Source organism: Mustela nivalis, assembly GCF_964662115.1.
Source record: "Mustela nivalis genome assembly, chromosome: Y".
NCBI classification, from domain to species: domain Eukaryota; kingdom Metazoa; phylum Chordata; class Mammalia; order Carnivora; family Mustelidae; genus Mustela; species Mustela nivalis.
The window spans coordinates 32,239,269-32,252,852 of record NC_139041.1 but is presented as its reverse complement, the minus strand read 5'-3'; the positions used below and the strand labels follow the sequence as shown (position 1 = coordinate 32,252,852).

General features: G+C 45.4%; 1 protein-coding gene and 1 long non-coding RNA gene across 6 annotated transcripts in view; one reads left to right on the top strand and one right to left on the bottom strand.

The window, feature by feature from the left end:
- Nucleotides 1-1,196: 1,196 nt before the first annotated feature.
- The window catches only part of LOC309856901, a 17,820-nt gene continuing 5,432 nt past the window's right edge, over nt 1,197-13,584 (top strand). Inside the window, exons 1-2 of the long non-coding RNA XR_014307404.1 lie at nt 1,197-1,353; nt 7,295-7,382. This is a non-coding gene — a long non-coding RNA (uncharacterized lncRNA). The remainder of the gene's footprint in view (nt 1,354-7,294; nt 7,383-13,584) is intronic.
- LOC309856876 (patatin-like phospholipase domain-containing protein 4) overlaps nt 10,040-13,584 on the bottom strand; it is a 26,686-nt gene continuing 23,141 nt past the window's right edge. For all 5 annotated transcript variants that reach the window (XM_082718673.1, XM_082718669.1, XM_082718672.1 and 2 more), the window contains 2 exons: nt 11,034-11,186; nt 10,040-10,317 (listed from right to left, as the gene is read on the bottom strand). In XM_082718673.1, the coding sequence (XP_082574799.1) occupies nt 10,186-10,317; nt 11,034-11,186 (285 nt within the window). In that variant the 3' untranslated portion in view covers nt 10,040-10,185. The remainder of the gene's footprint in view (nt 10,318-11,033; nt 11,187-13,584) is intronic.

Here is a 13,584-nt window from a genome sequence, read left to right as displayed (position 1 = left end):
AAGGACTAAAGATAAGATTAAAAGTAGGACCCCTCCGGTTGAGGAATCGACAGAAGGAAAATCGACTGGGAACGCACAGAAATTTCCATGACCTAGTCCAGCGGATACACCAGATCGTTGAACCATGGGCAGCCATGTGCAACCATCTGAATACTCTTTATCTTTAGGATTAGAAATATGGAAATAGTCAATGTATATACAGTTGCTAAAATCGATGAAATGCAAGAAACACAATTCTAATAATGAATAAGTGAATAAACATATAGATAATAAAGAAATGCACATTATATTTAACTTATTAGTACTTTTGATCTTATTATCCTGAGTGAATCAGTCCGATTTTCAACATATTCAATATTACGTGCACTTACTGTGTCTGCTCTTAAAGCATTTAAGAAAGACACATCAGACTGTGATTTGAATTAAATGATTAGAAAATGTCATTAGTTGTGTCGTCAATGTTGAAATGTCTATAGAAACCTAATATTTGGGACGCCTGGGTGGCTCAGTTGGTTAAGCAGCTGCCTTCGGCTCAGGTCATGATCCCAGCGTCCTGGGATCGAGTCCCACATCGGGCTCCTTGCTCAGCAGGGAGCCTGCTTCTCCCTCTGCCTCTGCCTGCCATTCTGTCTGCCTGTGCTCACTCTCTCCCCCCCCTCTCTCTGATAAATAAATAAAAAAAAAAATTAAAAAAAAATACTTATAGAAACCTAATCTTTTTGTATAATAACTTTTTGCTTTATTGGTTCCATAAATAAAATATGGGTCTTTCGAAGAATGCCACAGAAATAAATTGGGTATCGAAGTAAAAATAGTGGTATTCTTCACGCACATAGATATGAGGAATCTAGCAACAGTTAAAAGGGCAGATGCATCGGTATCCTACCTTGTTCTTAGCTAGTAGAAATGGAGATTGAATTTAAGTTCTAGAAATAACTGCTGGAAAGGAGAGGTAAAACTAAGGAAAGACTTCCATCTGGAATATGATAAAGAAGCTCCTAAAAATATGAGTTATGATCACTATTTGAATATATGTGATTTTAGAATATTTAAATCAAGTAATGGGAAGCAGAGAAGACCACTCCATGGAAATATTTGTTGGATATTCATAGAATTAATTATTTCTCTCTCTCTCTCTCTCTTTTTTTTTTTTTCCCAAATAATCCCTATGCCCCACATAGGGCTCATACTCCTGACTCCAAGATCAAGAGTTTCATGCTGTAGCGACCGAGCCAGCCGGGTGCCCATGGAATTAATTCTTAATAGAGGTGTCCACCATTGAAGAGGAAGGATGTGATAGAACTCAGCAGTTCAAAGCATAAGAGGAAAGAACTCAAAGTCAAAGGATAACAGGTAAAATGGAAGACTGTCTATTGTTAACCCTGTGGAAACCACTTGAGAATGAAGAGCATAACAGAGGGCCACTCATGACTGCAGGACAGGAGGGGTGAGACTGGGAGTTCCGTGAAAGCCTTGTTAAGTTTGAAGGCATTTCTGAGACCACCCAGTGGAGGCATTCAGTAGGCACTTGGATGGATGGATCTGGAGGTCAGGTGATGGGCATCTGGGCCATGGCTAGGTCTTGGGCACCATGTCTGATAGACTACATGTCAAGGCTCACACTGACCATTGGGAAGGAGTGGGAAAAGTGGGAGCTTGCAAAGTTTTGTGATGTGCTCCTCCCCACCCCCAAGATGTATGCAGAAGAAGATGCTGGCACAGGGCTCTTTGAAAAGAGGTGAAGGGTTACAAGGTCAATGCACAAATCCTCTCATAAGAGAGGAGAGACTTTCTCTTCATGTGAGCACGGAGGAAGGAAGGGAAGGTGGGAGTGAGTGCCAGATGTGCTGGATTGGTTTTGAGAAGCTAGTGGGATTCCCACTGGAGGCACTTGATTTTCATGGCATGGAAGATGAAGTTCCTGGCTGATTCTGAGAAGAACAGGGGAGGGGTGATAGTTGAGCACAAGAGACAAGGAACAAAACTTTGATCACAGTAGGGTAGCCAAAGAGTGAATTCACTTGCGAACATTTGGCATTGACACCTTTCAAATCTTAGAAGTCATGTAATAGAACTCGAAGACAGATTTTTGCAAAGTTTGGGTATAGAAAAATGATAACACATAAACTTATGCAAACTCTTAAACTCAAAATTATTAAGTGAACTGCTAAGGTCGTTCTACCATTGGAGGGAGCGAGGCCAATAGCATTACCTGCCATTAAAATAAGTTACTACAGAACCTCCCAGCCCATATTAACAGACTCCTCAAATGGTAATGGGATTTGGATGTTTGTTTTCTGTGAATGTCAAAGGTAAAATGATTTTCTCTAATGAGCTTAAAGCCTTGCTCGCCAACACTACGGTCCGAGGTACAGAAGGTTTTATGGAATTTGGCATCCAAAGGAAAATAACTTGTAATTGTAGTATTCCCCCTGTTTCTCTCCCAGACAGGAGTACCTTACTTCTTCTAACCCGTTATCCTACTCACTAAAATCAACATTAGCTCTGCCAGTAGAGGTTTTCTCTGTTGCCACCCTAGGAGCCTTCACCCCATAAAATTCTACTTTTTGCCACTTTCCCACCATCGGGATCCTTAGTCTCTGTTTCCAAGTGTCTGCTACTTAATCGTGCTAGAAAGCCATGGAAGCCACAGAGTGGTTTCCTGAATTGTAGAATAAATGATCCAAGCTGGCTGGGCAGACCCACGTTTCCTTCATAGCTGTTCTAAACTTGAATGGTCTGCCTTTTGTTCTGAGATGAAAGCCAACACCCTGTTTGTTCTTCCGGACCGCTCAGAAATGTTTTGCATAGCCAGCGAGTCTCCTGAAGGTTCTGCTTTTCTGAGAGTTCCTCCTCTGTTTTCCACTAGTGCTTTTGAGCTGGTTTCTACCACCTTCTGCTGGGTCCCCTCTCTGCTCTCTGCCTTTCCCCCGGGCACTGGATTCCCTCACCTGGTGACAAATGTGTCTTCCTCTTCCTTCCCTGTCTCCCAAGTGTCCCCAACCAAAAGTAGTATCTATCCATACATCTAGCTTCCATGTTAACGGTCTTCTCTCCATCCCTTTAATATCAAACATCCTGGGGAAAAATCTGTCTATAAAATATAGCAATATTGTCTATGCTGTCTGCCATTACTGCCCCCCCCACCCCAGAACAGTCTCTTCTTCCCATTACTATGGAAACTACCATCTGACCAGTGTTTCTCAAAATTCAATGAATCACTTAGTCATATAGTTTAAAATGCAGATTCTATTTATGAGGTTGAGCCTGAAGCCTGAGCTTCTGCATTTCTAACAAGTTCCCAAATGATGCCCCAGTCTTGGTTGAAGAACCACAGTTTGAAATCCAGGAACCTGAAGGAACATCACTCCAAGCTTTATTCATGTCTTTGGAAGCTGTCCTTTGAGAACTAAAGACTAGACTCTCATCTACTTTCAACTACTTTAACTGTCCAAGTCAATATTGGTTTCTTGAGGCCATCCGTCCACAACACTGGTTCTCACTGGATCGACAGTCCTGGGGTGTCACGTTCAACGACTGTGCCATCCATATCTTACAGGTCTTCTCTGCTGAACTCAACACAGGGCACCACTTAGGCAATTAAACTATACAACTCTGGCTCCCTTGGAAGAAGAGTTTCTTTTACTAATATTACTGTGCAAACATCCATTTTATTGAAAGCCAGTGATTAAAATATTTCCATATTTCTCCCTTCCCTTTGGGCTCCAGGACTGAACTTTCAGAATATCCAACTCGAAGTCCACAGCGATGATGCATGACCCACTGGAGCCCAGTGAGAATGTTCTCTTGGACTTTATCTTAGACCTATCGAAAAAGGAATCCCTGCCTATGTCCTATGACCACTTACATGGTAAAATAATGGGTTTTTCTCAGAGAGCAGCCACCTTATTCACCATCTGGAGAAAACCTGTTCTAAAGCTAGATCATACCTGTTGAAGTGATTTGAGCAACTACACACAGATGTGCCTGATATACCCTGGATTGTACAGCCAAAGGTACCAGTCCGTGCCCTATATAGCATAGCAACTATTGTTCTTATATTTCTTTCTCTTTCTTCCTTCCTTCCTTTCTTTCTTTCTTTCTTTCTTTCTTTCTTTCTTTCTTTCTTTCTTTTTTTCTTTATTTCTTTTTTTAAAGATTTTATTTCTTTACTTGACAGACAGAGATCACAGGTAGACAGAGAGGCAGGCAGAGAGAGAGAAGGAATCAGGCTCCACATGGGACAGAGAGCTCAATGCAGGGCTTGATTCCAGGACCCTGGGATCATGAACTGAGCCGAAGGCAGAGGCTTTAACCCATCGCGCCACCCAGGCGCGCCTCTTTCTTATATTTCTCTTTGAATTAAGGTCTCTTGAATTGGGTTTCCTTCCCATGCAACAATAGCTTTCAACAATTAACTGCCCTGAAAATGACCTTTATTTGGCTTTCCTTAAATAAAAAAAAAAAACATCTCTAATGCCTCCTTGGAAAAGTGGACAAAAGATATTAAAGAAAAAAATGAAGAAGCTTAAGGTCACAAAATTACTTAACCTTTCTTGGCCGTCGTGGAGTGTTCCTTTCGCCAGCTGAACTTTCACATGCATTTGTCACATTTCGAAAACATAAACATTGTGGGTGTGAAAGAAATGTGCAACATTTGTCCCTTAGTAGGAAGAGACTAGATACCACCCGGAATTTGAGGTTCCTATTGCAAAACATTATATTGTAATGATCCCATAAGTAGGTAAATCTGTAGTGATTGTGTTTCTTTCCCATTTAAAAAATTTGTTTAAAAATTTATTTATTTGAGAGGAAGAGCCATAGGGCAGAGGGGGAGGGGCAGAGGGGCAGCTGGGCTCCATGTCTCCAAGAGATCACGACCTGAGACCAAAATCAGGCTTCACCGACTGAGCCACCCTTGCACATTTTTCGAGATGATGGGCATTGTTTTGTTATTGTCAATGCACTGTTCCATCTCTTAAGTTCTGGTAGAAGAAAAGCACCATTTTCATATATTTCTGTCGACTTTGTAATGAATCCTTCCTGCAGTACTTTTCAGTTGATCGTCTTGTTTTTCGAGGCATGGAGTCCTTCATTCCTTAACTGGGGAGGATTTTGGTGTCCTGGACCCATCTCCAAAGGAAAATGTCTTTGCTCTGTTTTTCCACCATAAATAGAAATGTCATTTACTGGCATAAGGAATTCAAACAGTTGCAGAAATGACAGATTCCAGAGCAGAGGGAGAGGAAGTAGAAGACAAGCCTAGAGAATCTTGTTCCAGAAAGCAAGGAATTACTCAACGGATGAGGAGGATCTGACATGGGATGGTGACAGGGGAGTCGGCCAAACTAGGTTCCCACTGAGCAAACAGTCACTCTGGGCATCAGAATAAATCATGACAGTAGCTGATTATAATGCATTGAATAAAACAGGAAACCACGAGTCCACACGGAGATCAACTGACCGATTGACGAAGCAGGAGATATGTATATGCTTTTGAAAACGCTTCTCCACACACAGATATGTGTTGATTATAAAGGGGGATAGAATAAGTTTATGGGGGAAAAGCCTGGTGAACATCCCTTTCACCAAGGTCAAGTCTCATCCCAACTGTGAAGATGCCATGAGAAAGCGGCAGCATTGCATCTGGGATTTCCTTGCCAATCATGAGGATACGCGAGATAAACCTAAACTGAAGGAAATCCTTTAAAATCATTCACGGGACGAACAGTGACTCCCCAAAGTCCTGTCCATCCAGAACCCCAGAATGTGACCTCACTTGGAAATAGGTCTTTGCAGATACAATTCATTAAGAAGGTCAAGATGAGGTCATCCTGGAGGTAGGGTGGTCTCTGGATGCACAGACGGGCATGCTTATGAGATCGTAAACAGACACAGACACGTGCTCAGGGAAGAGACCCAGGGGAAGGGAAGCAGATGTTGGAACGATGCTGCTATAGCTAGGAAATGCCCATGACGGCCAGCGGCCCCCAGAGGTTGGGAGAGAGTCATGGCGCAGAGTTTTCTTCAAGCCTCCAGGAGCAACCAACCTAGCCCACCCCTTGGTTTTTGGATTCTGGCCTCCTGAGTCTGTGAAAGAATAAGTGTCTGTTGTTTTAAGCCAGCCAGTTTGTGGTCCTAGTGATGGCCATCCCAGGGGACGCATGGAGAAACGCACCCATCACCTTCCAACCTCCCACTGATACTCCCAGTGCTGTGAAGTCAAAGGAAAACTGCGTAACGGGGCCCTAATGGAAGGAAACTGAAGAGACACGGTCCAGATCAAGGAGACCCCAAGGTGCTCCCTCATCCCTTATGCCTTGTAATGACACAGGGAGAACTTGGCTGGACTTCGTCTACGAAGCTGGACGCCTTCATCTCCGACTTCAGCCTCCAGAAGCGTGAGGAGTACATTCCTGTCATCTGTATGCTACTCATGTGTGGTTTTGTTCTCGCCGCCCAAAGGACTAGCACAGCTCGACACGGACGACAACACTGATCAGGAACGGCCAAGGCAAGCGCTTGCTTCCGCTCCCTCTTCAGGAGGGATCAGCTCTGCTAACTGCCTTGGATTTGAAACCGCCACCGGCTACATCTGCTTCAGGCTGGTCCGCGCGCCTTCGTCTCCCAGCTGCACAGCCTTGCTCGGAGCTACGGGAAGGGGGCCCATTGCGATTGTCTCCCCCATGTGAGTAAACCCGGGGTGCATTCTCTCTCTGCGCAAATATGCCCCTTCGTCAAGCCACTTCTGCATTGGAACAGGTGTTATCCCTCTGCCTCTCTACTAGCACTGTGGTCCCCCGCCCAGGTGAGTGACAGGTTGGGGGAGAAGGCAGAGCTCTGATCTTGGCTAGCAGTGGACACCAGTATGTCTCTGTGGTCTCTATTTACTTTGTGACCAAAGGAAAGGCAGCAACCGTGCCCCCCCTCCATTTCTTGCATCTCGAGTTCTTCGTTGATCACATGAGCGGCACAAAGGCAGGAGCCCACACGTACGTCCTACAGAACCGTTGTATGGCTCAGTCCCGGTCTTCGGACATAGAACATGTCATCTGACCTCCACTCTTCAGGATGGGGTCATGTCTAAATGCATGAGGCTTCTCAGCCTACCGACCACAGCCCTTGAGCTGGGGGTGGGGAGGTTGGTGGCAGGGAAGGGGGCACAGCTGCAGAATCGTACGGCAAAGCTGAGGGACCCATCAGGGGAGGGCTATGTTCCTGCACTGGCTGCAACTTTGTGGCTTTCCACATGTGGCTAGTACACCGATTCCCTCTTTCTTGGGTCTAACCACAGAAGTGAACTGGACGGTGTACAGCTCGACGGACACTTGTAAACACGGCGGAGAAATGGAAACTTCACAGGAAGCAAGCGAAAGAACTCAGTAAGTGCATGCTTGCTGTCTGCCCTGTTGAGAGGCACACGCCCTGCGCTTCCGGTCCCTGCGTGCCCGCGTACAGAGGCACGTGTAAGGACGCTCGTCCACATTCGTGGTGGCTTTAGTTGTAGAAGACGCTGGATGCGCAGTTAGGTAAGGAGGGCAGGAATGTCCCTTCGGAAATCCTGTCTACGGTGCCGAAAAGACTGAGCCCTCTGTTTGCCTCTCCGTAACGCAGGCCCGTGCCTGAGGAATTACACTGAAGGGACAGGTGTCAGGAGTGTGTCGTGACGCGTATTAGCGCGGAGCAAGCCAAGGTTTCGGTTGTGTCGCCAGAGGCAAAACAGAGGGCAGAGCTCAGTGATTACATGGTGAATTCAGCCCAACTGAACGGTCGATCTGCAAATAATAATAATAATCGTGATTAATAATAATGACTAGTGATTATCCGTAATTGCTACTGATCCTTCGTAATTATTACTGTTGTTGTTTAAAAACGGGTCCACTTCTGGTGGCCCGCACAGACCGCTTTTCCAGTCCTGCTTTGGGTTATGTGGATAATGGACGGGAACTTTCAGTTTTACTTTGCCAGAGTGCAGACACAGCTTAGGCAAGAAAAACCTCCAAACCGTGAACCTCCTTAATGATTGGTTCCTCTGCTATAAAATTAATAAACTGGATCCAAAAACTTTCTGGGACTCATATTTACAAATATCAAAAGGGAAAGGGAGTCTGTGTATGTGTGTTAACTATCGGGGAAAAAGTGAAGAGCAGAAAAACTGAAACCGGCCGCAGAGAAGGGCCCTGGTCTGTGCAGACTCCTCGTTCGATGCCCAGAGCTGAACGGCTGTTCTCTGCGAGCTGCTGGTGGTGCACACAATACCCCCGATATTGTGAAAGCAGAACGGAACGGAGGTTGTATTTTTGTTTGTTTGTTTTAATACACTGCTTGTTCCTTTAGAGCATTATTTAACTTCAAAACCAAATCCAGTTTCCCTAATTGCCCATGGAAACAGGGGGTGACCCTAGTTACACAGTAAAGAGGGTTCCTGAAGAGAAGAATAGAAAAACTAATGAAATTTTAAATGACAGATTTGAAAGCATTAGGAAACTGCCCCAACCGGGGACCAGGGACGTATCAGGCTGACAATCACAAGAATTACCCAGGAAACCTATCAGGATCTGGGTCTGTTCGGAGTGCCTGGTTTCTGTCAGTCCAGACGCGTGAGGACGCGCTGTGAGCGGCACAGAGCCCACGTTGGGACCTGCCCCACCGGAGAACTCGGTCCAGGAACCCTGGCTCGCAGAAAGCAGCATTGCAGGATGCTGCTACGATTCCCTCACGGCAGAACATGGCTGCCCTGCACGTACCTGTCCGCGAGCTAACCATGGTGTTCCGGGGGAGTAGTGTCCACCAGGACGGTCAGAGACATAAGCAGTGCGTGATTTCACTTCGATGTCTAACAGGCTAACATTTGTTTGTGCTCACGGGGGCGTCCATAAAAATGGGTTGAAATATCCTCCAAATAGGAGAGTCACATAAAAATGATAAAAAGGGGGGAAATGTAGCGGACAGACAGATGTGGAACTAAACTGAAGATGTTCATGTCACGTCTGAAGCGACGTGTTATGATTCAGCTACCTGTTTTCTAGAGGAGCAGGAAATAGACACCCCAAGGACGGTCACTACCGAGGCCCGAGTCTCTGCATAACTTGTAAGGAAAGAGGCGATCGGTGGTGGTTATGTGCTAAAAATTGTGTATTTGGAGCTTTTAGGAGCCATAAAACTGATTTAAAGGATGGTTTCAAATGTTAAAAGAGAAATGCATAACAATTAAATGCAGGCAATGAAACCGGTTTGTTTCTAACTGCCTCTTAGTAATTAAGAGTTTATGCTTGGCAAAGCCCCACCAACACAGATTTAAGACTTGAGACAGTGTCCAGGAATTAGTATAAACCCACATCCAAGTCCTCAAAAGTGATAGGATTGCTACTTAGGAAGTGGAAAAGCTAAATCAGTGTAACATGACTTAAAATAATGGATGAGTGGTTATTTTCGATTGAATTCTTCTTTACTGGGCGACCGGGTGGACCTGGTTCTTCATATGTAGAAGTGTATCTTCTCGGTTCCTAGAGTAGATTTACCCACTACCGAGAGTGATGGGTCAACATCTGATGGTATGTGGCCTGGCTGGAGACCGAGAGAGGAAGCAAGACTTCAGCTGTAAGAGACAGAGATAGAGATATGGGTAAAGAGACAGAGGTATTACGGAGAGCTGAGGGTTTACAAGAGGGAACCCTGAAAGCAGCCTGATAATCATCTTAGCGGGGATGCCGGGGGTGGGCTGCGGTATAAAAAGACTACGGTGGGCAGGAATGCGTGTCTGCTGAAAAGTAAGGCAAACCCCCCCAGTGTCCGAATCTGCTGGGCTTCCGGGCTGCCACGTCACATTGTCTGTAGGAAGAACGGCGACCTCCAGTTTCAACATCCCATGGTTCACCCAAATTGCTTACCCTCTAAATTTTCCAAAGGACCTGCCTCTCCCTGGAAAGGACTCCTCCGGACCCGCGTCCGTCCTGCCTAATAAAATACCTCTCATTTCCTTGCACAGAAGAAATAATCAGAAATATTACAAAAACTAGTAACAGAGAATCCCAATAGGTTTGTGCTTTTTTGTTTTTTTTGTTTTGTTTTGTTTTTTTAATGATTTCATTAGAAACCTCCATCAACAACGATGTGGACAAAAATTTAAAAAAAAACAAACAGACGAGTATGCAGTCTTCTCTGCATTATAAACTCGTATGCATTCTATTCAAACCAATTTTCTTTGAGGAGAAACCTAATGGCGTCATCAAAGCCAAGTTGATACAGGGATTCCATTTTCCTCTTGCATGGTGGGAAGAGGGCTTGGTTAAGCCTCACCAGGTTTGCCACGGACAGCTAGAAGAGAACAGATTGAAGGTAGAAGACAGCACAGGTTAACGGCACTGACGGTTTCTTACCGTAGATACAAATCGTGGCTTTAGAAAATCAGTTGGAGAAAATGGAACTTTAAAGGTCTAACTTTAGCCCTAGATGAGCTGCGGGTTTCTCAGCCCCGGCAGTGAGGATGTTTGGGGCCAGACACTTGGCTGTTGTGGAGGCTGCGTGCTGACTCACAGCGCTCACCCCTATGTACCGGATGCCAGCAGCACCCCCAGAGGAGACAGCCACCCATGTCCCCTACCCGTCACATCGCCTCCTGTCCACAACCACTGGGAGTGGAGGGGAGGGAGCCCATATTTTACCTAAGTTATTCAGTTGAGCTCCAAAGCTTTTGTTCCATATTTTGCCACACTTAACAATCATTTTTAAACAAATGAGCTGATTTAAAATTGCACTGAAAACCTGCCGCATGTTCTGTGTCCTGAGGAAGAGAAGAAAAACAGAGCTTTCTCCAAACAGATAATACAGAGTGAAAGGCCTGTGCACTCACAGTGCGTAGGTTCCCCGGGCCCATGGGCATGGGTGACATGACCTGTGTTGTCGACTAGTAAGAAACTATGGCCGAGAAGATGCCATTGGCATATAAAATTATCAATGAGTTTCCAACGTTTCGGAAGCGTGTGGCAGTTTTTAGGTGATTATCTGCAAATGTAATGGTGTCTCGGGCTCACCGTGACGTCCTGATTGGCGAGATTCACGTAGAGGTCCAGCTGCCCTTTGTCCTGCGGGGAGATGTCCAGGCGTCCGCTGAAGGGTGAGATGGTCACCGTCCGGCCGACGGGAAGGATGGGCAGGCTGTTTGTGAGGCCTCCATCCACCCACGTCTGTGGAAACAAAGACCCCTCGTCAGCGCCCGCCAACGTCACGGCGCCTACGAAGAGGAGCACAGACTTTCCAACAGGGAAATTTCCTTCTCATCGAATCCGTGCCCTGGAAATGCTCTTAAATCACCACCAATCATCACCCATCAGATGGCTGATTTCTGTACGACTCCGTGCACACATACCATTTACCTATATAATGAGGACCTCACAGAATCGGGAAGCCTCTCCAGCTGCTTATTAATTTTGTAAAACATTTTATTTATTCATGAGAGACAGAAAGATGGAAGCAGGGGCAGTGGGTGAGGCCGACTCCCCCGTGGCCAGGGAGCCTGATGTGGGACTTGATCCCAGGACTCAGGGATCAGGACTTGAGCCGAAGGCAGACTGAGCCCCCTAGGCACCCCTTCTCTAGTTATTTAAAAGCTTTAGCTGGATTATTGTCCATAAGGAGTACCTAAATGTTTATAACAGTGCATAACACAAGAAGCCATGGAAGAAGCTTGGGATGCATCATTAAGTCAAAGTGGAAAGCCACCTTCACAGCTGGTACTGCGTAGACCATCCACCACCACAGGACATTCTTGGGTTTATTACAGGCAGTAGAAACTGGCATTTCCTGTCGCAAACTTAAAGGCCAGCTGAGCAACCAGAAATCCTTCTATTTCTAAAGTGGCACCCGTCTTCAAGACAGGAGGTTTCAAAGCCAGAAACAATGGGAAGTATGACATTTATAACAAAACAAAACAAAACGAAACAACAAACGCTATTGAACTCCGAAGAGGTTCTGTGTTTTCAGACCCCGATCCAAAGGGGACAGATAGGCAGAGCAGGTAAGGAAAAAGGACACAGAAACAGAAATCCTTATGCTACCCATTTCAAAGCAAGTGAACGGACAGCACTGACATCTTCGGGTCTAACAACAGACACGCAGACACACACAACAGAAGTACAAATTCTCCAGGTTGTATCTGTGATGGAAATAACCTTCAGTTGACAGGGAAAAAACACAGTCTGATCACGGTTGAAAACCCCTTTGAACAGAACCTTGAGTGGAGAATTCTGCTACGCTGTTTTCCCCTGAACATTTGGAATGCGACGTAGGAAAACCCAAGCTGTTCTGTTCAGCACAAAGGCAGTGCTAGGAGAGAGAAACGAGTTAATACAAAATGCCCTGAACTTGGTTAAGACATACATTCGTTTTGTTCTAATGTATCTGTGTGTGTGTGTGTGTGTGTGTGTGTGTGTATGTCTGTATGTCTTACTCCTTTTTATCGGTAAAGCTGGTGAATGATCAGTCCCTGTACAATTCACAATGGCTTCATCCAGACACTAACTACCCCCGCGGTTGAAAATTTGAGGGGCGTGCATTTTGGTGTCGGAAAAAACAGAAGTAGAGTGGATGATAATACACCAACCTGCGTAACTTGCATATTGTCGTTTTTTCTAAAAGAACATAACAGACATCACCATGTAATTACGTTCTATGTCTCATATAGACACATTCGTGTGTGTGTGTGTGTTCAACACACCCGTGTTCCCATGTGTTTGTTTCTACATATGCTTAAAAACACAGTTCAAAATAAGGGAGATTTGCAGTGAGGAGCCCCCCAAATTCTGCTTCCGTGCCTCCTGGTCCCAAAGCCTCCGTTTGTTTTTCTGATTGCTTTGGGCATGGATACGGATTTCTGGCATTTGTTCATTGCTAGAGAGGGGGAGGGGAAAAAAAAAAAAAACAACCTTCCAAAATCATCGTTCGTATTCTCAATAGACTATATCACCAGTGATCGAAAAGTCTGGGTAGTTTTCATCAAGCGAAATTAGAAATATGTACGGTGTGTCACATGAGCTCATCTGGCACGCTCAACTTAAGGGAAGGGAGGCTCATCAGGGTGCAGAATGCTCTCATTTACCACAGGGCTAATGACTGCTGTCTCCGGGAACTGAAAATTAGTTCTCCGAATTTTCCTCATTCTCGTTAGCTTATTCTGATTGGATAAATGATGGTGGAAAACCTATAGCTTATCCAATGTCTTGATTAGATTTGCAGTATTACCAGCTCCGCTAGAACCGTCCTCGGTACCAGCTCAGGTTCTCCAAGAACTCTGGACTGGGTTCCTGATTTACACTCTCAGGAGCTGTATTGTTCCCAAAACCACGCATTCCTGCAGGCATGCGGATTCTAGCAGCATCTCTAGAAACAACGGTTACAGCAGGAAACGTTCCTCACCCCCAAATTAAAAGTGGGGATCTTCTATATTTACCGTGCTCTGGCTTACAAGCCTGCACTTACACGCTGCTGTCCGTGAATTCATGGGCAGTTTGCCACAGGTTTCTGCAAGTCCCTTCATCCTTACCCCCCTTGTGGGAAGCATTCCGCAAGGTGGTAACTACCGCCATG